This window comes from Thunnus maccoyii, chromosome 9 (genome assembly GCF_910596095.1).
Source record: "Thunnus maccoyii chromosome 9, fThuMac1.1, whole genome shotgun sequence".
NCBI lineage: Eukaryota > Metazoa > Chordata > Actinopteri > Scombriformes > Scombridae > Thunnus > Thunnus maccoyii.
The window spans coordinates 30,295,611-30,323,488 of NC_056541.1; the positions used below are offsets into that span (position 1 = coordinate 30,295,611).

The following is a 27,878-nucleotide window of genomic DNA, read 5'->3' on the forward strand; positions in this document are numbered from 1 at the left end:
GCAAAAGGGGGGAATTTACCATTTCTTAATTTCATAGTTGTGCAAAAACAAATACTTCAAGTATCATGTTTTTGTACAGTAGGTACCCATTAGATTCATTCACATTTCATCAATGTTTCTTTTCAGAGATTAAGAAAACCATATTTCCTGATAAAAGCTAGAGTTAACGCTTGAGTCTGTCACAATTATGAGTTTACACTTAAATTATCACTTAATTTCTATTGTATAGTTACTATTGTGTTCTTTTCACTCTTAGGTTACTCTCTTAGGTTAGGTAAGAGCTTATTTCTGTAACTTGTATTCAAAGCGATCAACAATGCCTTCTTGTATACTGCATACATACTGCATTAGAATACTCTGTAATAGCACTATAAAAGAGTACACTGAGGTACTGTAACAGAATGTACACTGATAGCAACATAGCAAAGTAAAGAAGTGTTATATTATTGTACCAGAGTGAAGAGTAAAACTGCACATGTCATGTCACCACCTAACAAGGTCCCAAGTGTCTGATACACTAGTTCAGGCTCACCTTAATTTGCTTGTTTTATATGCTAATATAAGCCAAGGGACATGTCACTGTGATACTACACAAACTACACACACACACACACACATCACATCACATCGTCAAATTACACACTCACAGTAACAGATGGCAGAATCTAACGTGGCAAGCAGAACTACGTCAGTCAATCAATGAGTGTGAAAGTAAATAGTTATAAAAATTAGATTTTTTATAACGACTGACTTCGCGTTTAATTGCATAACAAAAGTGTGAGTGTTTTTGTACCAGTGATCCATGCTGGCCTGAGATCAGATTACACCTCCACCATCTCACCTTCATCTCTACACCTTCCCTAGGAATTGATTGAGTTTGTCTCTTTGCGCCTTGAATCAAACACTTTAATGGCATTTTTGAGCTCAGCTGCTTCAGACTTCTTTGATTCCGATGTGCAGCTTTGTTATAGTAATCTGAGGAGAAATCTGTGTCTGGACAAGCACACATCCAGGAAGAGCCCTTAATTAAAGACTTCCCCACAACGACTCAGGATGAGGTCATCACCTGCCAAAGAAACAGAGTATCTGCCGAAGGCATTTCAAAGCAACACCAATGCAACCTACTATCTGTGCAGAGAGAAGCACAGAAGCAAAGAAGTTTTCTTTTGGATCCTTAAATATCCTTGAGAAAATAATGTGTTTATTTTTATAAATAGAAACTAGTTTTAGCTTTTACACAATTCAGCATGTTGTTAGAGGTGAGGTATATTACTGCTTTCAGCCTGCTACTTTTTTAAACATTCATAGCTACTGCACCGCCTGTATCTACAGTAAATGCAATGGTAAAACAGGGTGTACTAGTGCTGGTTACTGCTCCTAAGACTAATTTTTTTAAAGTATGCATGTATTCTCTTGTGACACATGAAGTATACTCTACACTGGTAAGTCACATGTGAAGGCAATAAAGTTAATTGAAAGGTAGTTTTTATATAATATTATGTATGTATGTATTATGAATTAATCACATCAGTATGGAACAGGGTTGAATTTTCACAGTGATTCAGAGTACTGGGTTGAAGCAGAAGAATCATACTGATGTTACCTAGCAACAAGGTATCGTATGTGTCTAAAGCCAATCCCAGTGTAATTCTGAAGTAAAGACGGAAAATTACAATCCTTTTCACTGGGATTTTACTAGCCGTGAACTGCATTCAGGACTTTTACAGTCACTAACCAATCATTTCCATTTCTGCCGTCAATGCAAGTCTTCCTGCAATGTGCAAACACTGTATAGGTATTGGTTTTTTGTTCCTGCAAAAATAACAACAAAAATTAATTATTTTTAAAAAGGTACACCATATAGTATTGTATGAAATAAATATTTATCAAGGATAAAATGAAATGATCAGACAGAGCAGCACCTCTTCAGCAGTTGCCACAAGCTTTCCAAGTCATCTACAAGAGGTAGCAGTGTAAAAACACTGCCATCCACTGGCTAAACACTGACATATCTACTTTTCTATCTTGCGTGTTCTGACGTGTTGATATAAGGTTAGGGCTATTAGAGAGAAATACTGCAATCTAGAGGTTTGAAGAGCCTGGTGTTGTTACATAACAGGCAGCCAAACTTTGCATTAGTTGAAAAAAGGCAGAGTCATGCCTGTATGACTAAGGGTTGGTGTTACATAAGCACAGAACACTCAGTACTGAGAAGAAACTGCTCTAGATACTGACTGTCAAGTGTCACTATTAAAGGAGCTTAATTCACTGTTTGAGGGAATTTAAAGTTGCTTACTCACTTGGTAAATCACACGACTACCACAAGACAACATAGAACTCGCAAATTTGCCGACAAAGCTTTTGATGTTGTTGACAATCTATCACAAACACAAAGCTGTTCATGTTCTCTGAGGGAAAAATGTCTCTGTGATTGGTTGTAAATAGTGAAGCTCGGTAAACAGAGTTACAACTATACCACTGCAGATACTTACAAAGACCACGTTTTTATTGACGCATCCTAACCATAATCTCAGCAACATGCAAACAGCAACTCTATAACATTTTTCTAATCTGATCTGCGTGGTTCTTTAATGCCACTCAGTGTAAGGAGGCTGTTGATTACTTACCAATAATTATGGGGGATGTGAGTGTAGTATCTTACTTTTCCCACAGAGGGTGCTATAGCCCATAATAAAGAGCAATAAAGATCAGCACTTTGTCAGAGGAGAAAAGCCAATGCGGTTAACTGATGTCTATTTGATATGAGATTATTATTAATATTCTCAACAAAAGCTTCATGCAATCTTCTGAATTCTTCTCAAAAGATGACAAAACATATTTCATCTACAAAAAAAGTTAAGAAACTGTACATATTATTGTGCTTGTTGTGTTGCAATGCTTGAACATGAAACACAATTCATATATAAACTCTGATTAGATTTTTATATGTCACTGAGGTTCTGTCTTGTTTGTTGCTTTGCTTGTTTATTGTTGTGTTATAACAGTAACTGTTGCCATAAATATTGTTTGGAATAGAAATGATAATAAATATATCAATTTTACAAAATTCAAAAAGCACCGCCCTACACTAACTGATCAGGTTGTAATGAAATGTGTTTCTCTTTTTATAGCACAAAAGTTGTTGTTGTTTTTACCAATGACTCAACACCAGCAGCCTTAAACTAATAAGGATAATGCAGGCTGTTAAATTCATTCAGCTTAGCGGTCTATCAAAGCAGTGAGGTTTTGATGTGCTCAGAGGAAGTCACCCATTATCTATGTACTGCGCGGACCCCTCGGCCCCTGAAGCTAGTCGACAGTGGACCAGCAGGCTGTGACCCACTTCTTTTGTGCCTTCACTTTATCAGCTCAAGGGGCTTTGTTTGTAATCATTCATCACCAGTACCCCGCCCCCAACATCCTGACCTCATCCACCCCTTCATCTCTCACACATACATATTGGTACATCTGTGGGGGCCTTTACAGAGTATAGTAATTCCATAACCTTTGACCTCAACTCATGCTAACCCTAATTTATGCCCTGGCCCTAAATTCACCTCTTGAAATAGTCAGCAAACACTTTTCAATTTGGAGTGTTTTTCTTCAATTTTCTCCCTCTGTAAAAATATGAAATATACACATACTACAGATAAACTGTATATACTGTATATACATTTGATGAATATAACTTTAATTGTCTTGATCGTGTAAATATCAATCGTGAGTGAGGACCAGATTGCTGGTTGTTTGATCCCAATTCTTAACGACTTTGCTTCTTGAGGCTGGATACTATCACCTTCATCTTTGGAAAAAATGACAGGAGGCAAATGCTTTTGAAAGAAACATTAGCATCATAGTCAAGACGAGGCTGTTAATGCCAGCGTGACATTCTCCCTCACATGGAGTTATATATACAGCTGTCATGGATGCAATTAACTTCCTTAACACTTGTTTAGTAATTTTACATATTAGAGTTAATATGAGTTATTTTGATTATATCATAAAACAATATATACATAACATACTTGCTAAAATATACACAATAAAAAAAGCAGTATGAGTATGGGACATACAGGGGACTGCAAAGTGTTGTTGAAGTCTGAAGTTTACATACACTTAGGTTGAAGTCATTAAAACTAATTTTTAACTACTTCACTTTACTTTCATATTAACAAACTATAGTTTTGGCAAGTCGATTAGGACATCCACTTTGTGCATACCACAAGTTATTTCTCCAACAATTGTTTACAGACAGATTATTTCACTTACAATTCACTACATCACAATTCCAGTGGGTCAGAGGTTTACATACACCAAGTTTACTGTGCCTTTAAACAGCTTGGAAAAATCCAGAAAATGATGTCATGGCTTTAGAGGCTTCTGAGGCTAACTGACATCATGTGAATCAATTGGACATGTACCTGTGGATGTATTTTAAGGCCTACCTTCAAACTTAGTGCCTCTTTGCTTGACCTCAGACAAAAATTGTGAACCTCCACAAGTCTGGTTTGTCCTTGGGAGCAATTTCCAAACACTTGAAGGTATAATGTTCATCTGTACAAACAATAGTAGTATAAACACCATGGGACCACACAGCTGTCATATCGCTCAGGAAGGAGATGCATTCTGTCTCCTAGAGATGAACGTACTTTGGTGTGAAAAGTGCAAATCAATCCCAGAACAACAGCAAAGTACCTTGTGAAGATGCTGGAGGAAACAGATACAAAAATATCTCTATCCACAGTAAAACGAGCCACTGCTCCAAAACAGCCATAAAAAAAGCCAGACTACAGTTTGCAACTGCATATGGGGACAAAGATCTTACTTTTTAGAGAAATGTCCTCTGGTCTGATGAAACAAAAATTGAAGTTTGGCCATAACGACCATCATTATGTTTGAAGGAAAAAGGGGGAGGCTTGCAAGCCAAGGAACACCATCCCAACCATGAAGCATAGTGGTGGCAGCATCATGTTGCAACAGTTTAAAGGCAATGCTACCAAATACTAAGTGTATGTAAACTTCTGACTTCTGAGAATAGGTTGAAGACATAAATACAACATCAAACTGTGTCTAGCATGAAAGACAAATAAGACAGCGGGCCTATGTATAAAACTGAAGGAAGACTTGTAACGTTAACGTTAGTGATAAAGTGACTCCTTAACTGACTCCGGTTCAGACCGTCTTCTTGTTACATAATATGGAGTGAAATTAAACGTTAGCTAGCGTTAAGTAATTAGCTTTGTTGCAAATTTAAAGGAGGTAACATTATAAAAGGTAGCTATGACCTTATTTATTCCAACGAGGTAACATTTTATGCAAGTATCATTTACTGAAAAGAAGATTTAATCGACTTACTGGCCATGATATTTACATTTGCGCTATGTTTGTTTATCATTTAGCCTACTTGCACACAGTTAGCCTATATAAAATTGCGCATAGTTAAAACATCACGATAACTTTTTATGACGACAGTTTTTTTCGGACAGGCTACTATTTAATATCATATTAATAACCTATATGAAATTAATTAAATTAAATTAATTAATTAAAAGTAAATTCATGGCGTTTTACCAAACGAATAGGAGGTCAAGCACTTTGAGTTTCACATGAATGAAAAGTGTGGTACAAATTAAATGTATTAATCATCATCATTATTATTATTATTATTATTATTATTATTATTATTATTATTATTATTATTATTATTATTATGCGTCCATGGGTTCCGCATACACCACAGGTTTTTCTCACGATAGCTGGGGCATTACTGTAGGCAACAAGCTGTTGTTATCTCATGTCTTCACTGCTCTTTCACTGGGTGCCACAGATGTGTGAGAGGCACCAAAATATGGCGCTATCATTTTAAGCCAATGGGGTGACCGTTTGTAACAGGTTGCAGCTGGCGTCACTACCGTGGCGGGACCGCGCATTCAAGAAGGGAAAGAGGTTGAGAAGGCATCGGGATCGCGCTCATCTATTTGGCTGGCAGATGCCTCTGGTGTAACAGGCCGATCATTATGGAGGAACCGGGACCCTGCGACGGGAGGGACCCTGACCGACCGACCGCTGCGGAGTGCCCATCAAGGCGGTTTATACCAGGATAAAAACATTTTGTGTGTCTGATAGTTAAAAGCCAGTCAGTGAGCTACAGAGGAGACGGTGTTTGCCGGGGATTCAATCAGAGCCAGAGCCGCGGCTGGTCGGTAAACGAGGAGAGGGCGACGTTAGGAAACTGGAAAGACAGCAGTTTTCAGTCTAACTGGATCCAGCTCGGAATAGCGAGAGCGATGGATGAACTGTCGATTACAAGTCGGTCTGGTCAGCCCAACCCAGTCAGAGCAGGGTGGGTTCTTCCGGAGTGAAATCAGTCGGCTCTTATCTGTTGGCTTCTCCTCCGCCGGGCGGCGATGTCCGCTTTCTGCCTAGACCTGCAGACGTCTGCCGTGGTTTCAGCACCACTGGAGCTGGACAGCGACTGCATGGAGCCCCGGACCAGCCCCGCCGCTCAGGAGCCCGGCGGCTTTCAGGGTCACCCGCTGCGGCACACCGGCTCCGGAGGCCTCGGCATGGCCTTGGAGGAGGAACTGGCCATGCTCACAGGGGAGCGGGATGGCGAGGAGGAGCTGTCGGACCTAGAGGCGCCTGCGGTGGGGCATAACGCAGACTTACTGTCGCTCTTCCGTCAAAAGGAAAAAGACTTGGTTTTAGCCGCTAAACTCGGCAAAGCGCTGCTGGAGAGAAACCAAGACTTGACCAAGCAATATGAGAAAATGCACAAAGATCTCAGTGAGAAATTAGAGGTAAACTAACAGAATAAAATATAATTTGCTCAAGTTTTAATTCCGTCCTCTAAATGCCATAAGTGTAATAGTCAAGTTTGGGCCTACTCAGTGTAAACAAACCCATAACAGATTCTACTCTTAAGCTGTCAAAGAACGAGGGTTTCATCTCACGATTCCTTCATAGTGGTAGCTTATAATAATACCTAATGTGCTTTAAGCTGAGAAGAAATTATATAGCCTGAGATAAAACTTGCTGGTCATTCTGATCTAAAGTTGACGTAAACTACACTGCCTCCCTCTTTACAGTGAGCAGCAGCAGAGCTAAAAATGCAGCACAGTCTGTTAATTAAATCACACATGCGTTTATAATGAAAACTGCACAGCTGAGCTTTTGTTCTTGTTGTTTTCAAAATCCTTCACACAAGCCAACACGTGGCCTGAGAAAAACCACAAAGACTAATCCTGTGCCTGTCCAGGGCCTACTGTATCTACTGTACATCTGTTCAGCCCATTGATCCATATTCATCCTCATGTTGCAGCTCAAAGAAATAAGCTGTCTTCTAATATCAGACTCTCCTTATTGATGTTGTTACAGTTCCCGGTATCCTATTCTAACTGGTAGTTAGTATGGTCATGTTTTGATTCTCTTTTGACCCCCCCCCCCCCCCCCCCCCCCTTTGTTCAGGCATTTACCCAGAGATGAAAATAGTGTCCATACAGATGCCAGATGCTTCAGCCTTGGACTTAACCAATAACAACAACCCCCATCCAAACCCTGGCAGCCACTGGTGCTGCAGTGCATCTGTCCACTGTTCACTGCCATCAAGAGAAGAGAAAAAAGCATCCTATTATCTAAACTGTCACTCCAGGAACTAGGGAAACAAGAAATTGGTTCAATCCAATTCCTATAATTATGGTCTTTCAACCTGTGTCATAGTTGCAGTTATCATCATTTTGCATTTTTTTTAAATCTTGTTTTGTAATAAACCCTCAGTTTCTGCTGTATAGTGTACAATTAAGTTTGCTGAAGGGACCAAATTTTGAACATTTTTACCTTCACTGAAGTAACATTTTTCCAAGGATTGAGCACATCTTTCTCAGTTTGTTGAAGCACCTGTGAGCATCTGTGTGATGTCTGACTTTGTCACATCTGCAGTGATTTCATTTGTTTTTTAAAATTAGGCAATACTTAACATCAAATCCAATCCAATGGAGGTTAAACCATAATGCCCCCTCTCTCCCTTTGTCTACATGCAGCATTTGGAGCAAGAGAAGCATGAATTGCGTCGGCGTCTTGAAAGTCGAGAGGGGGAGTGGGAGGGCCGTGTGGCTGAGCTGGAGACAGACGTGCAGCAGCTGCAGGGTGAGCTGGAACGACACCAGGTCCAGCTGAGAGAGGCTGACAGGGACAAGACCAAGGCCATCAGCGAGCTCTCTGAACAGAACCATAGACTGCTGGAGCAACTCAGTAAGGTGAGGAGCAGGGTCTGTGTGTGTATGTGTATGTTTATGTATGCTTCAGATGTGCTGCTTCAGGCAAGCTGGGCCAATCTGCATGGAACACTCAATTAGTCTGGGCTTTGAGTCACTGTGTCACATGGTCTTAATGCTGCTTTAAATGCCCTTCCACCCCACAAAGAAACATATGAAAGTGCAAGTATGCGTGTGTGTGTGTGTGTGTGTGTGTGTGTGTGTGTGTGTGTGTTTGTATTTCTTCCTGTCAGTGGCCTCGAGGCCACTCAGTCCAGTTCAAGTCTGGCTTATATGACATAAGGTGCTCAGCCAAGTGAGGAATCATCATCCCTTAGGGGGGATCTACCATCCTTCAGTCTGTCTCTCTCTAACTTCACGTAAATTATGCTAACTCATCAATATAAAAGGGGAGCTTCAGGGTCTTATGCTGAATAATTTAGAGTGATTGGACTGCAGACTTACGCAATACCACTCTGCATATTGACAGGTAATTTGAATGCAGTTATTATGACGGGCAGAATAGAAAAGGTCCCATATGAGATAGACAGACAAATAGATAGATACATAAATACATATATACATACAGCAGTGCTCAGGGTTGATAGAGTGATTATTTAGGCTATATCCCCCTTGATGTGATGTACTGTAAACACATCAGGGCGAACTGAGATTGGCAGTAGATGTAGATTGATGGAGCTGAGAATGGCAGCATCGTAGCTGCAGCGGATCCTCCTAAGAAGCTCAGTACAACACCTCAATCTGCTCAATCTACACCAAAACAAGGACACTTTATCCAGACAGAGTCGCCATAGTGCAACAGCCCTGTGGCCACTCATTGTTGTGTTTGTAGCAAGTAGCAGGTGTTCCTGTTAATTTGTCCATGCTCTGTATCTTCATGTTGGTTTCATTGCCACACTTGGAAAAATATTATGGCTTGTCTGTGTAACCATATGGACTGATTTAATAATCATATATCCCAAATTGTGTGGCTGAAAAGCATAATATTCAACAACGGTTGCTTGCTTTCCAAGAGCAGGACTACGTTATGCTGCCTTGCCTGTCAGAGGGATGTACAATATAAACATCTGTAAGACCATTACAACAACTTAAAGGTCAGTAAGTGCCTCACAGTGTTGGCTGCTGCCAGGTAGGCTAGCAATGGGTACCACAGCCACATTTCAGGATGCCCCAGAGCTTTGTACACAATGGTTGACAAGCCTGCACAGGTGCTTTGATAACCACATTGGCAGTGCTGTCTATAGCAACACTCACACTTCTCCTCCTGGGAGAAGATATGAGTACACGCTGCTCGGGGAGGAGAAGGCTCCGCATGGTTTGATTTTAACCCCCAGCTAGCTGCTTTGCAGGCCAGCTCCCTTTCTCACCCTGATCAGATTATGTCAGCCTCCTGCCCCATCTTGCCCCAACACCATCATCACACTGCAATCATGGACTGTGCTGGACTGGTCAGTCTCTATAGATCTAAGCAAGAGCAGACACTTAGCGTAATTAAACTGCATTTAATTTCTGTCAGTCCATTTTGCGTTTTTGGGGAAAGCATATCTTGTGTTCTTTGTGACTCAGTGAAATTCACGATACCTAATTGACTGCATTGATCCAGATCTCATGATTCAGTGTGCTCGGCAGGCAGAGGGAGACCTGCTGGATAATAGAATAAATGAGGTCAGCCACAGTGCTAGCTCGCTCTCTCATTTTATCTTTTTTCTCTCCGTCTTTTTTTCTTTCTTCTCTTTCTCTCGTTCTCTGTCTGTGCTCATTACTAAGCAATGGGTTGTCACTGAGTAATGTTAACTGTTTACAGCTCTGAGTGAATGGAGGGAATGTAGAATTACCTTGAGAAAACTCTGCAGTAGTGAGGCCGCTGTAGGCCTGCTATTTTCATCTGCCCTCCCCATCTCTCCTTATAGTTAACTCTTTAACTGGAACACTCTGATCAAATCTAAATAGGTCTGCATGTGACCTCCTGTTAACCCTGTCCAAAACTATGGAATAGCATATCTTCCTCTACACAGCCCATCAATGATGATTATTATGAGCTTGTTGTTGTAGTCCTTTGACATGCCTTCGGTGACAACAGACACATCTATTGAGGACCAGGCTCCTAATTGAGAAAGCAGCCATGTCCACAGCCCCTGAGTTTACAATAACACACAACCAGAAGAAGTAGATAAAAAGTTTAACCAGTTTGCGGCTGCCATGGCTATACCACAGAAAGAATCGCATTGGCTTAAGTTTAACTGTGGAGGGGAAAAATGACTTATTAATCAATAGATAAGTATGTATTTTGATTAATTAGAATAACACAATAATATATAAATATGTGCTGAAATAAATACAGTCATAAATAACTAAAGCCATAATTAAATAATCAAATAAAGACAGTACATGAGTAAGACATTTCATAAACTTAAAACATTTCTATACATCTACATGTATATTTTAAGTGTATAATATATATATATATATATATATATATATATAATATATATAATAAAAGTATATTTGTAGAGAAGTAGAAATAGATTAAAGACTTTTATTTATTTATTTTCTGATATTTATTCGATTTTAGTTATTTAGTTATTTATTCATTAATTAATTCACTAATTAAGTCATTTTTTGTACTCCATATAAGACTGTCAGAGGGTGATTTCTAAAGCAAATCTTTTGAATATTTTAAGATTAATTACGAACATTTTTGTTGTTTATTAATTTAATAATTCATTTAATTATTTATTTGTGTATTCTTTTCAGCTTTTATTAATTTATACATTTCATATTTTTTGTCCTCCATATATGATTGCCAGCTCTTCAGAGGGTAAAGCCAACCTTTTAGCCAAAGTTAAGATTGAGAATAACCTGAGATTATTGTTAAGAATAATTTCCTTACAGAGCTCTCAACTGGCTGCAGTGGGACAACCTTGAGAAGGCAGGGCACTCCGTAGGAAATGATGTCACAGGGGTAAAATGCAGCACTGAGGGGATTAGGCTATAATCCATGGTAAGCCTTGCCATATGCGTTCAGTCAGGAACCAAAACAACTCGGCTCCATACTCTACTTAATTGATAACAGCAGGTAACTTCGATATTTGGACAGAGAAAATCTAAAATGTTTGTCCCTTTGTCAAATCTTATGCTGGATTGACACAAATACCCCCGGTGGTTATTCCTCTGTGGACGTGTATGTGTGTGTGTGATGAGTGATAAGTCTATACATTACTGAATATGTGAGACACAGAGAAATACAGAAACAGCCTTCAGCAATAGAGGCATGGAGGTGTGTGTTGGTCTTTATGGGTCTTGAGTGTGAGGACAGCCAAACTTCTCAGACCTAATCTGATCAGAGTGAACCAGCAGGAAGGGGACCTTTCTCTAATTACATTACCACACATGCTCAGAAAAGGAATGGGTAGGGATGCACTGACTCCAGCATAAGATTCATGCTTTATGGCCATGGTTAATTCTAATTGCGTCAGCCTCTAAAATTTACCTAATTAGACATTAGACAGAAGCTTCTAGTGACTCATCAAAGTTGTTTATTTGAGGCTATAGAAAGGGAAGTAATTTCATTCTTTTTGACTTGTAATATGCCACAATTTAACAAGCACGGTGTAATGTAAATATTTCTGGATGACAAAAGCAGAAATTAGGCATCCCATGTTGTTTGTGGCGTCATTAGAACAGTGACTCCACATCACACTCTGCAGGTGATTCAGTTTCACCCCTCCTTTTACATTCCCTCCGCCAGTGTTGAACATGGTCTCTAGGCATCTGTCCAGTCATCAGTTTCGTTCACATCCAGTCACTGCCGCACATAACGTCTGCCTCCCATCAGCCCAAGGTAGCTGTTGCTCTCAAGATCGGCTCTGTGATTGGCATGTATTGTCACTCTAAGGATTTGTTATGCAACCATTTGAACGTGGGGTTGCTCATCCTCCATAAGTCTAGACAAAGCAACGCTGTGTGAAAGTGACTAAGGAAAATACCAGAAGCATTGAGACCACAAGTCGCAGGTCCACCAATCCCACTTCTCCTTGGTTGCTATGACAACCAGAGTGACATGCAAATGAAACTCTATGTGTCGTTACCATGGGAATGTGCTCTACAGAATGGCACAAGGATACAAATAGTTTGATGCGAGGTTGCGCGACCAAAGACCCGAGATGCACCTGTAGTCATAAATGCCAGATCATGTTCCACTGCCACAGACAGAGTTATGTTCAGCTCTGCTCTGGAAAGTAAGTATACAGTATTTGCTCAGATAAATGTCAGAGTAAACAGGCTGTAAAAGGAATGTGTCTCTCTGCTGCTGAGCCCTACTTCGCTGCCCTGGATTCTGCTGCAACAGTCTGATTTGCCCCTGTTTGTCCTGCCGTGCTTATAATGCTTGATCTGGGATCTGAGGAATTTGTGCGCAGATAAAGCTAGTATCTGCAAATCAGACTGTCTGTGATCAACTCTGCTTTTTTTTGTCATGATCTGAATCTGTTAGTGTGTTGGGTCAGTGGGTTAGATGTCACGTTACCACTTTGACCTGCACTGGCCTCCACTGACTGCACATCTGTTTCCCACACAAAAAAGGCAGGATGATACAGCTGTCACATAGAAACCCATATCTAGTCATTATAACTGAGCCTGTTGGCTCAGACAGTGGTGGAAAAAATATTCAGATTCTTTACTTAAGTGAAAACAACTATACCAGCAGCAAAATGTACTTTAAGTATCAAAAGTAAAACTACTCATAAGGCAGAGAAGTTAGTCCTGTGAGTGTTATTATATGTTTCATTATGTATAAATATCATTTTAATGTTGCAGTTAATCAAGCTGGAGCTCATTTTAAATACTTTTGCTGGGTCATTTAAAGGTACAGTGTGTAGAATTTAGTGACATCTAGCGGGACGGACTTGGCAGAAATGGAATATAATATTCATAACCATGTCTTCATTAGTTTATAATCACCTGAAAATGAGAATCGTTGTGTTTTCGTGATCTTAGAATGAGCCCTTTATATATACATAGGGAGCAGAGCCCACCATGTTGCATCGCCATGTTTCTACAGTAGCCCAGAACAGACAAACCAAGAACACTGGCTCTAGAGAGGGTCTTTCATGTTTTTTTGCAAGTTTCATGGCCACTGTAGGTTCTTCTACATGTTTGGAAAGGGAGGGGGAGAGGAGGGTTATTCAATTTGTTTCAATCTGCAACCTCACCACTAGATGCCACTAAATCATACACACCGGTCCTTTAATCTATTACAACAAATCATATTTCAGAATCTTACACTGTATATTTTGTGTGTAATTTCTTTATCAGTAAAGTAGCTGGTAACTATAGCTGTCAAATTAATGTTGTGAAGCTGAAATATAAAAAGAAGCATTAAATGGAAATACTCAAGTAAAGTATAAGCACAAAAAAATGTACTCAAGTGCAGTACTTGAGGAAGTGTGCTTAGTTACTTTCTACCATTGGTTTCAGAGACATTAGCTCATACTAATGTCAATGTGACTTAAGACTATTGCAACAAAGTAGTTGCAAATAGTTCTGAGCCACACTTTAACTTAAACCTACACTATATCAATCAATTCCCATCCATTCAGTGTCAGAAATTAGCATTATGTGTTTTGAATGACAACTTAATTCAAACATGAAGTGTTCTGATTTTCACCCAACTGGAGTTTAGAGTATATTAAGTAGTGAAAATTATTAGCAGCCATTATTTAATTCTGTTCTGACTGGTACACAAGGAAAATATTTTATATTCCAGATTTTATAAAATTAGCCATTTCTTTAGTAAGTTATTAGCTCAAATTATAGTTTTTTTGCTGTATACCTCAAGAATGCATAATGCTTTGATCTCAGTACTTATGGAATAACACTGCTGAGTGTCCAGAATGGGAGACAGGTATATCTGCCAAAATTTGCCCTAGATTTTTCCCTATTAGAGGAGAACATTTTGACCTTTTGGCATGCATAACTGAATTGATATTCCATAGTTTTTATCAGGATCCTAAAAATCATATAAATTTCGACAGAGTAGTCGTGCTTCCAGAGAGATGTAGTATTAGGCACTGTCCAGATTCAAGCCCCAGAACAGTGAAGCTGAAGCAGAGCCATCCTGGGAGCTTATCCTTTCCAGAGACTCTCAGCAGAACACAGCTACAGAATACAACCAGTGTTACCTGAGGACAAAAGTGAACTGAAGTGAGCTAATGTACCTACACGACCAGCTGGCAAATCTGTAAGCTTCTTGAGAGGCCGCAGCAATGTTTAGTGCCACCCAGAGGCTGTACTTCAAATTGATGTTTTAAGAAGTCAGATTTATTTTCACTCATCACCCAGTGATTAAAAGACAAACCAGAAAAACATTGATAATTAGAACTCTCCACGGTTATAGAAATTGATCTTGTAACTGCTGCGCAGATCAGTCACTTCCGTGCTTACACTGTTTGACTCATTTACTACAGTTTGTGTATCCTCAGTGAGCCGTAGAAAGTGAGTGATTTTTAGGATTTTGCTGTTGCCATGGCAGTGATGATAATGCAAACGGAAGCTTCCTGAGTGCAGCTCTATGCTAATGATGCTCAGCCAGGCTCTGTGTGGCCTGATCCCACCTGTCCAATAAGCTCAACTGATGCCCACAGTCTGCTGCTGAGCTGGAGTGCACAAATACTGAGCACTCGACTATTTAAGGCTTTTGAAAAGAGCTGTGACATTTAGGTAAAATTATGCTTTCATGGGAACAGCTATTTCACCATTTACTGCAATAGACTTGGGAGCGGTAATTAACAAATAACACTACATCAATAACACTTAGTACATAGTAAACTTTGATGTGTTTATGCATTTGTACATGTCTGTTTAAGTGTGTGTGTGTGTGTGTGTGTGTGCGCGCGCGCATGTGTGTGTGCTATTTGTTATCAGATTCCAATGAGTCACCTCCCTCAGTATCTTGGGAATGCAAGACAGGCTGAGAAGCTGCTGAGTAATGCTTCTAATTTAACTGAGTAGTTAATGTAACACATTAAGAATGTCAACATTAAAGTTGTCCTCTGCTCAAAAATGTGTTTTCATATTGTTAGTTCACTTGGATGTTTGACCTACACTGTGTACAATGATATATGTGCAGAGTTTGACATTTGAATGCTCATTCTCTGTGCTCACCTTAAATCTTCATGCACATATGAGCATGATTTTGTGACATCACAACTAGTATGTAGGCCAGTCATGGTCCAGTGTGTGTCTGACACAAGTGTGATGTAGAAATTTGAAACCTTCAATCCACATACTCTGAAAACAGACTTTTTGGAAAGCAGACTTTTCGGTGAAGTAGGAGACATCTTGTGTTCAGTAGTTAAACTTTTGAAATGAAAGATATTTGCACACTCAAAGATTCTGCATTTTTCAATGAGAGAGATTGAGTAGGTGTATTTTTTATGAATTTTTAACTAGGTAACTGAACTTGTTTGTGGAAAAACCATATCAGATAACATGTCTGCAGGGGATCTTTATCAATAATGAATGTCAGGGTAGACACATTTTTAGACACAAATTTAACTTCATTTTTCTCTCTGACCTTTCTGTCTGTCTGTTTCTGTCCAGGCTGCAGAGGTGGAGAGGCAGCTGTCCACTCAGGTCCATTCATTACGGGATGACTTCAGGGAGAAGAGTATGTCTACAAGCCAGCACATGACACGACTAGAAACTCTACAGGCTGAGGTGAGCCATTATCAGTATCATTTTCCCTTGTAGATCACTTTATACAAGTACAGTTGATCCACCAAAATTTGACAAAAATCCTAACACAACAAAGTACAGCCAAGTTTTGTTTCTGTAAAAAACTTGTTTGGAGTTATTGCTACACGATGAGAAGGTGACAGCACATCCCTACAGCAGTTAAAGTGAGACTATGTAACATTTGAAAGAAGAAATAACACATTCTTCCTCTTACAAATCAGATTGAATTTATAAGCAGTAAAACGCAACCTTGTCCAGTTCACTACAGTCTCACTTGGTCCAGTATGACCAGTAGCTAGTGATGTTAGCTACTGTTTAATAGATGTTGCTGTGTAACTGACATTACCAAGTGAGTTCAGTGACTTAATGACTCTTCACCACTTTTGCTACTGTTGCACTGTGTTTAAACATGTCAGAGATACATTTTATTTCAATGGCTTTATCACAAAAGCAAAACGAAGTAAACAAACCATACCTCGCCATGAGACATGTTATTGTTTCCTGCTTTTGTCCCTGTTCATTTGCTCTTAGTCAGATAGCCTAATGATGATGTCTTGAATGCAACTGGCTCAAGGGAAACCTGGGAAATGAAGGGAAATTCATGTAGCTGCTGTTCAGCAAAAGTCACATAGTCTCACTTAAAAGTTGGCGTTTCTGTTGATAATAAGTGAAAAAAAATCAACAAATGTCCAATTTTTCAGAGGCTGGTGATCATCTATCATGCTATACTAGCATTCCTAGGTACTGTTTAATCCGTCAGGGCACTTCATCTTTTCCTCTCTTTCTGTAATCTTTATCTGTCTCCTCACCCATTCCTCCTTCCCTCCTGGTTGGAGCAGCAAGGGCTAGAAGTGAGTGGTTACCGAACGCTGTCTGTTGGCCAGACTGCATGCTGCATGTTACGTCTTGTAAAATACAGAAACAAGGATTGCACCAAGATTTTGCTTTTTTTGAATTTTGAATTGCCTCTCCTCTCTGTCCAATTAAACTGGTTGATGATAGGGTACAGTACTATTATTTCATTGGGTGGACTGCTGAATCTCATTCTGAATAAAATACTGACACTTTTGACCATAATGAATTTGCATTTTACATTTAATGTCTTGTAATGTTAAAGAAACTCAGCTCTCATGTTGTCATCTGAAGTTAAAGGGAATAAAAGCTAAAAAGGAATTTTAAATAGAAGTGAAAAATCTCTATTTCCTCTATCCTCTATCTCCACATCCTTATGGCAATCCCTGTTTCCTAAGATCAGGCATGAATAACATGCTTGGTTATTGGAGCATGATATGTGTTGTGATGTCAGTCATGTGCTCATATATGATAGCAGCCACATACTGTATGTCATAAACACAGGTACTGTTAGAGCATAACAATGTAAGCAGTTCAGATTTCCCCGTGGCTTCACTTCAAAGCTACACAGAAAACACCCAGACTTCAGAGCCTGCACTATAATTGGGAGAAACAGCCACTCTATATTTAGCTGAGATACTGCAATGTCTGGGTGCTCCCACTTTTCGCTTTCCTTTCATATGACATGTGTCGATGACTAATGGCTTTCTGCCCTATTTGTGTCAGACAGAGACTATAGCAGCCCGAAAATATCCAGAACCTGGCAATGTTAGATGCTCATATGGTAGTAAAAGCAACCGATTCACATATAAGCTCCTGCACTGTGAAGTAGGTTACCAGATGTAGGTCAAAAGCAGGAGGGATAAAAATGAACAAGAACTGATGTTTGTTTAATGTGGAAAGCTGCTCAGGCAGCTACAAAGGAAAACAACACAACTCTCACTATGAGGAATACGTTGGGTTGCTGTAATGCTAGCCTTCACTCAAAGGCCGTTACACAGGCATGGGAAGGAGTGAGCTGATATCAAGCTCTGTGGAGACCATGACATATCACCAAGACATTCCTAAAGACAAGGGTGGCAACTAACGCCTACGCCTGTGCTAGGCAACAAACATTCTTTAGGCCAGTGGGAGTACTTTTTAATTTTGTGTAAGAGCGTATGTGTGTGTGAGAGAGAGAGCGCACCTCAGAGTCAGGGAAACAACAAAATTTAGACTTTAATCAGGTCCATAGCTGCCCATCTGACCACTATCGACCAGGAAATCAAGACAATCCTCAGTTTGTTCACTTAATACCTATTTCCCGCAGCGCAGTATCTAACTGCTACTGTTTGACATGTTAGATTAAGATGCTGTCAGAGAGGAAGATGGAGCTGGAGCGTCGGGTGCATGCAATGCTGGAGGAGAACGAGCTGCTGCAGAATACAGTGGATGACCTCAGAGAAAGGACGCTGGTGTTTGAGAAGCAGTGTCACGAGAAGGACCTACAGGTACAGAGACATGAATGAATGACTGTTACATGTCATGTTTTTTAGGGTAGCTACAACCTCTGTAGATATTGTGATTGTCGTTTTTGTGTACAGTATATACCTGCTACAATTAGCAGTCCTTCCAAATCTCTATATACTATACTTTGCACTGTTAAGTTGACTCCTTTGTTGTGCCCAGTTGCGTCAGAGCCAGCTGGAGCTCCAGGAGGTTCAGGTGTCCCACAGACAGCTGACCGCTCGGCTGGAGGAGCTGACGGAGGAGCACAGCCTCCAAAGCCTCACACCCCACCCATCCAGTCTGCTCTGTGAGATAGAGCAGAGCATGGAGCAGGAGGAGCAGGAGCAAGAAAGGGAGCAGGTAAACCAGCACCTGCACTTACTATTACAGCAGTAGGATTGTGTTTAATTGTGGGGACTGTTTGCATGTTTTGTTTAATTTTTTGCCCACCGTGAATATCAGGTGGGACAGCTCACCAAAACCACTGTGAAATACTTTTGTTGTGCTTTTTCTAAACGCTCTCTCTCTCCCTGACTGTGTAGCTGCGTCTTCAGCTGTGGGAGGCCTACTGTGAGGTCCGCTCGCTCTGCTCCCATCTCCGGGGAAACGACGTCACAGACTCGGCCTTGTCCACAGACTCTTCCATGGACGAGTCCTCGGAGACGTCCTCAGCCAAGGATGTGCCTACTGGGAGCCTCCACACCAGCCTGCTTGAGCTACGGAGGTTGACACAGAATCTGCTGGACGGCAACGAGTCCACGGTACTGAATGTGCTGAATGCTGGCAGTTGGTCAGCAATATTTAAATGGCTGCTATTTGAAAAAAGTGAAGGTCTCGTAAATTCCCAATAATTTAAGAACTATGTAATTTGTTACTAATTACAGAGAAAATAAAAACAATTCTCCAAGACATGTTTAGGAAAACAAGGAGATTGTATATCAGTTACATAGTTCTTGTTGGAGTTTATAAGCAGTTTGTAATTACCAGAGAACACTTTTTCACTTTTGTGAAAGAATCGCTAAAATCTTATTTATTTCACGCAACTCAAAGAGCCCTCATGAACTAGAGAGCAGAGTGACTTAAAATCATGACATAGACTGCTTCTTTTAAAAATTTGGGATAATTTTCTGACATAGCCTAAATTAAGGGAGCAACAGCATAGCGAGGGTTTGGCATACTAGTACCTGAATTGTACGATTACCTGTGGACTAATTTTACTTTTTTGCACATTCAGCTACACAAACCATTATTTGCAATTATTTTTCCCCTATTTGATTAGTATCAAATTATATATTCCCTTCCAACCTGCCTACGAATATACAGTTTCTGTCCAGAAAATTATTATTTACTAGTACTACTAGAAAAATACCTCCTCAAAAAGTTGATGATTTTGCAAAATTGACGTACAGCTAACTTAATAATACTTTGAAAGGGTGGAGCCTCTGTGGGATCATTTTAGAGACACACAAAAATGTACTTCAGGTGGTAACGATACATATTTCAGTTTGTGTTGTGAAGTGGTGTGTGTCTTGTGTTGAAAGGGCTCGCGGCGCAGCGATGAGGAAGCTCTGGAGGAGCAGGTGAGGAAGCTGGGAGAAGAAATGAGAGAAGTCAGAGAGCTGTACGAAGCCGAGCAGGACAAAACACGCAGCAATGAAGAGGAGCTGCTACAGCTGCACAATCAGGTACTGGCTTCTACTTGCACATGTGTTCAGTCATACACATGCTATGTATGTGCACAACAGTGAGGCATCAGGGATTAGCTGATAGCCTACATGAAGATGTTAAAGCTTGACCAGAAGGCAAAAATCTTCACAAGGCTTTGCTGCAAATAAGGTGAAAAGTGTCAGAAAGCCCTCATTAATTTAAGATCACATCCAATCTCTCTTGGCAGAATAACATTGTGTTAAAGAGTGCTTATGTCTAAGAGACACATTTAAACAACCCAGTGCTACAGATGTAGTACAGAGCAGTTTGTGTGTCGATATGAATGTCATGTATGTTTTTAATATAGGACATCGCTTTAAAGGTGCAGTGTGTAGAATTTAGTGGCATCTAGCGGAACGGACTTGGTAGAAATGGAATATAATATTCATAAGTATGTTTTCATTAGTGTATAATCACCTGAAAATAAGGATTGTTGTGTTTTTGTTACCTTAGAATGAGTTGTTTATATATAAATAGGGAACGGGTCTCCTTCCATGGAGGCTGCCATATTGCACCGCCATGTTTCTACAGTAGCCCAGAACAGACAAACCAAACACTGGCTCTAGAGAGGTCCTTTCACATTTTTTGCAAGTTTTGCCTTCATGCTTGGAACGGGAGGGGGAGGAGTATTCAGTTGGTTGCAATCTGAAACCTCACCGCTAGATGCCACTAAATCCTACACACTGGTCCTTTAACCTTGTCTGTTTTTCACAATTTAGACAAAATCAGCTCCAAACACATACTCAGGTCAGTTCTTCTCCTGTTGAACTGGCTCAAGTAAATATCAGTCTCACACACAAGCAACCCTCGATATAACATTGGAGACTGTGAACAATCACACGTGTGTCATTCTCCCATATACCCTACAGATGGCGCTGCTCTCTGTAGAGATGTGCTCTCTCCAGGAGGAGAATGAGCGCATGAGGGTGATGGCTGAAGTCCGAGAACCCAGTGAGCAGCTCCAGAGTGCAATTAGAGACCGAGATGACGCCATAGCCAAGTAGGATCACAACACAATACTGCATGAATATTGATGAGTGCTACATTGATTCTGTTATAACTCCAAATAATAATTCAATTTCACCTGCAATTATGCAGAATATGTAGAATGGAGCAGTAACTTAATGCTTTTCATACAATGACTAGTGTAAATGATAATTCTAGTTTAATACAATTTAGATCTAATTTTGTATTATTACAATAATAATATTGTACTCACCAAGTTAACTGCTGACATTTGGGAATGTGGTGAGATCCCTAAAAAGAACTGCAAGTGGACACGAAACAATCATACAGGTTTTAAACAAATTTGGATGAAAAAACAAAGTGTCCATACACGTTCATCACTGTTTACAGACAGGAAGGGTTTAGATAATTTGGCTAAACTCGTTAGCTTGTTAAAAAGATTGCCATTATAGTAGCGTTGCTATGTTCCCAGACATCAGGGATTACTGGCAGAAATGATAGCTAAAACTGAAAATAAGACCCAAGTTGTAATGATGCAGAATTATCCTTAAATTCACTTCAACACAGAGATTAAAAAGATGCAGAGTGTAGAGACTGGATTTCTTTGCTTTTTGCTTCAATGAATCATCATTTTGGGAAATATCAGCTTATTCGCTTTCTTGTTCAATACCACTCTCATGTGTGTCCGTTTAATATTGAGCCAGAGCCAGGAGATGGTTAGCATACCTTAGCACAAAGACTGGAAGCAGGGGAAGCAGTTAGCATGGCTTGTTTCATAGGTAGAAAATCTACATACCAGCCCCTCTAAAGTTCACACATTATCACTATTAATGTTATATCTTGTTTATTTAATCCTTTCAAAAAATAGAGTGTAAAAACATCATGTTGTGGTGTTACAGGGCGTTATGTGCTGGACTAGCTCTTGGTCAGGAGCAGTGACTTTCTGAAGTCTTGTTGTCTCCATGAGGTAGTAACGATAACGTATTATTTAGTGGCCTTTAAAAAGATTTATTTTTACCTTTGGACAGAGATGGGCTGTCTGTTTGCCACTGCTTCCATCCTTTATGCTAAGCTAGGCTAACTGGCTGGCAAATATGCATATTTCTTCCTATTCCTTTAAAGAGACTCTACATTCATCAGCATGTAAAACAGCTGAAGCAGAATCTCTATAAAGCCGTTGTGCTAGCATGACATCACTAGCTGTTCTGTATGTGTGTCTTGCAGGAAGAAAGCGGTGGAGATGGAGCTGGCCAAGTGTAAAATAGACATCATGTCTCTGAATGGCCAGCTCCTGGATGCCATCCAGCAAAAGCTCAACTTGTCGCAGCAGCTGGAGGCCTGGCAGGTGGGTCAAAGGTCACAAGCGTTTTAGGAAAAGTCTAATAATCCATTTGTCAAATATTTTGGAACAGCTTTATAAAAGGTTGTTGCATCAATAAAGCTGTTCTGTTAAATTACTTTTTGGATGAATTTTGTCTATTTACCTTAAAATTAAATTAATAGGCAGACTAATATATAATATATATAAAAGAAATGTGTTACTTCATGATGTTACAAGTTGTGTACAAATGAAATGACACTAACTTCAAGATCAGTTTGTTTTTTCCTTCCCCTCCCTGTAACTCATGTCTAGTGTCTCTCTGTTTTAACAGTTTTCAGTGCACATACATTAAATCACTCAGTTAACTTCTGAGGGTGTATGTCAGTAAGGAAACATATAACATATGTAGCCTGAGGACATTGTGTGCGTATGTGTGTGTTCCCTCCCTCCCCTCCCTCATCTGTAACTAGCAGCTCTTTCCTCTCTCTTCTCCCTACCCACAGTTTGCCTCCTCAGGGCTCTTTACTGTTTGGCTCTTGTGGTTTCTGATCTAGTGGCCTTTCTCAGCTTCCGTACCACCCTTTCTCCCCTGTGGTACCCCCCCTCCTGCCTTAGAGGTGAGCCAAGCTGTGCCATCTCGCCGTTCTACCCTGCACTAACCTGACCACGCCATGCTGAGCCATTCCATGCCACGGAGAAACGCCCATACCAGCTCCCTTTCTATCTGAAACCATTAACCACCCCTGAGAATCATTCAACCCACCACTCTCTCTCTCCACCTGCCTTTGTCTCTTCTCTCCATACACCTGCACCCCCCCAAGGAATGTTTTTAGGTGATCTACTCACTGGTGAACTTAGCTCTTACGAGATGACAACACAGACATCAAAAACACCCATGTGTCTCCAGTAGATCAAAATGCTACTGTTTGTGATTAGGTGAGATCCACAGTAAAAAGACCCTTTTAGTTGTAAAAAGTGTGCTCAGATAGTTAAACATGATTAATAAAATTTAGTTGATTTACTCAGTGTTTGTTTTTAGAAATATTTCAGAGAAGCAACCATGTATTCATCAAGTGCTAATTTTCAGTCTCTCATCAGAATTGTTGATTTAGCAGTTTGTCAGAGCCCCCTGGTGGTTTTATCTCTCAATAACTACTAACGACAAACCTGGAAACTTTTCTTTTCATCCATTAGGTAAGTCACAGTATGTGGTGCAATTAAGAACAGAGGCTCTCCCTCCTAGGGGTCAAATTGTAAATCTCAGGGGTCACAAGATGATTAACGAGATTGAAAAGCAGAAAAAACATATTGCTACAACTCAAAATTCTGTTGTTTTTTTCAGACTTTGCTCTAATGTTTGCATCTTCTTTTAAATTACTGGATAATTTTACATCTTCAGGCCTCTAAAATTATTCAGATAAATGAATCAGAGACACTCTTCACAACACGTACACATATGTGATCTGTGACCAGGGTCCACTATCTATTTATTTTAAAAATAAGTGACAGATTAATTAAAACTGAAAATAATTGTTACTAGTTACAGCACCTTCATTATTTCAGTTTTGAATTTATATATTGTATATTCCTAGTATATTCCTCCAAGTAATGAGTTTTAATCAAATTACCACACAAGCTAGGTAGTATTAGGCCATAGGGCAAAAAATGTGGAAGTTGCTTTTAATTTTGGCCCTGGGGCCCCCTACTATGTTTATCTGGCCTTTGACAATTTGACCAATCTCATATACAAATGCCAGATTGGGACATATACCGTTTCTTTTTTTTTTTTTACTTTCTTAAAATTGGTTTTACAAGCACAGAAAAACAATAACAAATAATAACAGTAATGGCGTGTCATTGAAGTTGAATTACAAAAAAACAAAACAAAAAAAAAGACATGGTGGAAAGGAAAAAAAGAGACAAATAAATAAAATAACTTTGTATATACTGATCTAACTAAATGGATATGGAGATATATCATTTCTGATTACATTTTTTGAGATATTGAGCAAAAACAAATGATGAGAGGGGTGAAAGGTGATTGTGGTGTCTCTGTAATCACTACCTAACACGTAATCAATCAGTCTGATCTCCTCAAAACATCCCTTGACACCGTCATACACCCCCTCTGTCTGACCTCTCTCGTCTTTCTTTCATTCGCCTCTTTGTTCTTGTCTCTAGGATGATATGCACAGAGTGATTGACCAGCAGCTGATGGACAAGCAGCAGGACGAGTGGCGCTCCGCCCCATCCTCCCTGTCAGGGTCATCGAGGGCCCACAGCGGTCAGTCCTCCAGACGAGCTCACCGCATCTCCGACCGGGACAGGAGACTTTTCTCTTTTTTCAAAAAGAACTGAGCCCTGTTGGACAAGCCCTGAGCAGCACAGCAGACAGACAAGAGACAGACAAGGCGAGGGAGAAGGAGGGAATGACATCACAGTACAGGGGTAACAACACAGCCAAAGATGGGCAGTGGCACACACACTGAAGTTTTTTTTTTGTTTTTTTTTTGGGGGGGGGGGGTCATTTTTGCACTTTATCTGTCCCATTACTCTTCTTCTTACTGGTTCATTGGTGACTGCTGACAATGAGAGATAGAAATATAAGAATAGGACTTCCCCAGAGGCTTTGGCTTCAGCCCCTCTCTTAGAAAGGTGGTCTTACAGATCAAGAACAGGGTCACAAAGTTTACCTCCAAAGAGGAAGGTTTCCTTGTAGTGCCTACGAACCATCTCTACTACCCCACTGCCAACTCTGTAGAGAGGGAACACTATGTACTAACTCTTACTGTATGCATCCCAGTTATCAGGCCAAGGAGTCTGGGGAAAGACAGGGGATATATGGGACACAGCAGGATCATGGGAACAGATGAGGATAGCATGACAGAGTTGTGTACCAGAATATGATGAGACATAGCAGAATGATGAGCATCATCTTGGTACGGAGCAGTGATGCTGCAACCAACCCATATGTGATCTCTCAGGTTTATTCATTTGTTCAGGGGATGTTCACAACATGAGGCCACAGCTGGATTTATCACACAGTGTACTGTATATCTGACAAAACAAGTGACAAAAAGAATGCTTATTTCTTATTGACATTTAGGCAGTATGTCATTTTACAGTGAGGATTTACCAAAGTTTACCACCCAAATGTCCAGTCAAAGTGAGAAAAGGAAACTATTAAAGGGGCTCTCCAGTGATTTACTCACATAAAGTTGAGGGACTCACAAAAGATTAAAGCTGCACTGACACAATATTTTATATTAACAATGTATCAAATGAGTATATGTAGTGTGAAAGGGGTCGCTCGTAGTAACACACCCACTGAAAATTGTTACCCAACTCTACAGCTCCCCTTAGCTCTACACAGCATTTTAGCATTTATTTGCTTATTGTTTTAACTTTACAACTTTAACTTCACTGTTTTGGCTCACATCATTCTTAACAACCTGGTTTACAGTAGCTGTTTTCATTGAAAAAGCTCTCATAAACCTACTGTTCACTACCTGCTCAGTTAAAAATGGCAGACAGACAGTTAGCGACTAGCTGGTGAGCATGGTGCAGCATTTACCAGCTAAAGAACCAGAAATAGATGGAGAGACAATATTGGACTTAAAATTTGTTTGTCCGAATTAATGATAATGTTGCTTCATGTCTGCTTGATGTGTAAAAAGACAATTGCCATAACAAGAAAAACCATCAATGCAGCCTTAAAAAAATGTAAAAATTGAAGCAGCAGATGCATTTTAGGCTCCTAATATCAAGCTCCTAAAACATTGGATCCTACATTTCCCCTAATGCCTGATAAAGTTTCATTAGACCCTCCCTGAGATCCACCAGGCCTTCATGTTCATCTCCAACATGTGAATAAATCTTTGGGTGGCTGAAGTTAGCGATAGCATCTGTCCAGTATTATTTTTCTACAATTCACATTATATTTAACATTTAAAACATATCATTTTTCCGAGGAAAAAGAACTGTCCAACATCGTCCACATGATGTCAATCATCTTCCTAGTTGACCAAAATTTAAAAATGTTTACATCAGCGTGAGAAGGAGGGAGAGCTGTAAAATGCTCATGAGATCTCCAAATTAATCAATCTGTTTCTCAACAATAACCTGTTGAATTTCATATCATCAAAAGACATGTAGGTGTTAAGACACTCCACACGTCCTCTGCTGTGGTCAACAACTGAGTTGCTTTGGTTAAACACTAATAGAAAAAGGTCTACCTCCATTCTCATTGCTTCAATACTTCACAGGCACTTTGATTTCTTAGCTGTCGGGCTTCCGTTTAGGTGACATATCTGTGACTCCATTGGTAATACAGTATGTGCTGACCTGAAATCTCTGAGCATGAATGACTTACAGCGTGGCACAGTGATGTCTCATGTCTGTCTGTGTTTGAACTCATGTCTAATGCAGCTGTGCAAACCTATGCAGATGTCTTCTTGTCATCTCAGCTGGTTGTTGGGAAGGATCAACCCAAAGAATGATTTTTTATTAAAAAAAAAAAAGTCGAAATAGGTTTGGATGAAATCGATATATTTATAAGAAAAAATGCATAACTTTTGGATGAAAACCTTTTTTTAGAAAGAAATATACCTGTACATTGTTATTTGTAGTTTTTTTTCCATGTGTGTCCTAACTGTGAGCAGGAATTCTTCTGGTGACTCAGACATTATCATTCATGTTTATTTGACTGTTCAGGGGTGGCATGCAGTAGAGCTGGCAAGAGCTACATGAGCAACCAAATTATTCACCAATGTGTTGGGTAATATACCTGAAAGGACACGAGAAGCTTCATTAATCTCAATTATTAATCCAAGAGTGCCCGATAAATTGCAAATTCATCATTAAGTTCAGATCAGACAGTTCTTGGCATCATATCCTGATAAGTCAGCCTTTATAAAGGGTTTATAAGATGTGAATAATGGCTTTATTAATGGTTAAAAAAGGGTTTACCAATGCTTCATAGATCAATTGTAAGCCATTTATAAACTGTATATAAACAGTTAATAAATGCTTTACAACATACTATGATGTAGTTATAAACAGATGTAAGTGTTTATTAATGTATAACTCCTCCTGTGGGAACCCATAAATAAAGGGTGGTATGTAAATATATTTTATATTGAATGACAATATAGTAAAACACAGTTGTAATAATATAAAATATGTCTTCATGGGAGAAGTTATAATTGTTGATAAATACTGTACATTAATAAAAACTTAAATAGTCTGCTTATAACTACATTATAGTGTGTTATAAAGAGTGTATTAAATGTTTATATAAGGCTTATAAATGTTACATAGGGGGGCTTAAAGTAAAGTGTTAACAATGAATTTTTCTCTGCAGCCCCTTCCCAGAAGGTCAGAGGTCAAACAATCCATTAAATGAGTCTTCCTGGAGCTAAACAGAAAATTAATGGACTCCTGAAGGAGGATAAACCCAAAATATGTTCTTATTAGTGGTTTATAACTGATCCATGAAGCATTTATAAACCACTGAAAACCCCACCTTATAACTCTTT

General features: G+C 39.7%; 1 protein-coding gene across 1 annotated transcript; it reads left to right on the forward strand.

Moving 5' to 3' along the window:
- The first annotated feature begins 5,982 nt into the window (after positions 1–5,982).
- bicdl1 (BICD family like cargo adaptor 1) lies at positions 5,983–27,530 on the forward strand. Its single transcript, XM_042421043.1, has 10 exons — positions 5,983–6,800; positions 8,040–8,255; positions 15,873–15,989; positions 18,203–18,349; positions 18,528–18,707; positions 18,890–19,108; positions 19,889–20,032; positions 20,924–21,054; positions 22,245–22,365; positions 24,523–27,530. Exons 1-10 carry the CDS (start codon positions 6,408–6,410, stop codon positions 24,697–24,699), a joined length of 1,845 nt encoding a protein of 614 aa, XP_042276977.1. The 5' UTR covers positions 5,983–6,407; the 3' UTR covers positions 24,700–27,530.
- Positions 27,531–27,878: the final 348 nt, after the last annotated feature.

What these genes read in the sequence shown, in the direction of transcription:
- bicdl1 (XM_042421043.1), top strand. Translation starts at nt 6,408, where the DNA reads ATGTCCGCTTTCTGCCTAGACCTGCAGACGTCTGCCGTGGTTTCAGCA. An exon ending in TAGAAACTCTACAGGCTGAG is followed by an intron (nt 15,990 to 18,202) that starts GTGAGCCATTAT and finishes TTGACATGTTAG; the next exon opens with ATTAAGATGCTGTCAGAGAG. An exon ending in TGGACGGCAACGAGTCCACG is followed by an intron (nt 19,109 to 19,888) that starts GTACTGAATGTG and finishes TTGTGTTGAAAG; the next exon opens with GGCTCGCGGCGCAGCGATGA.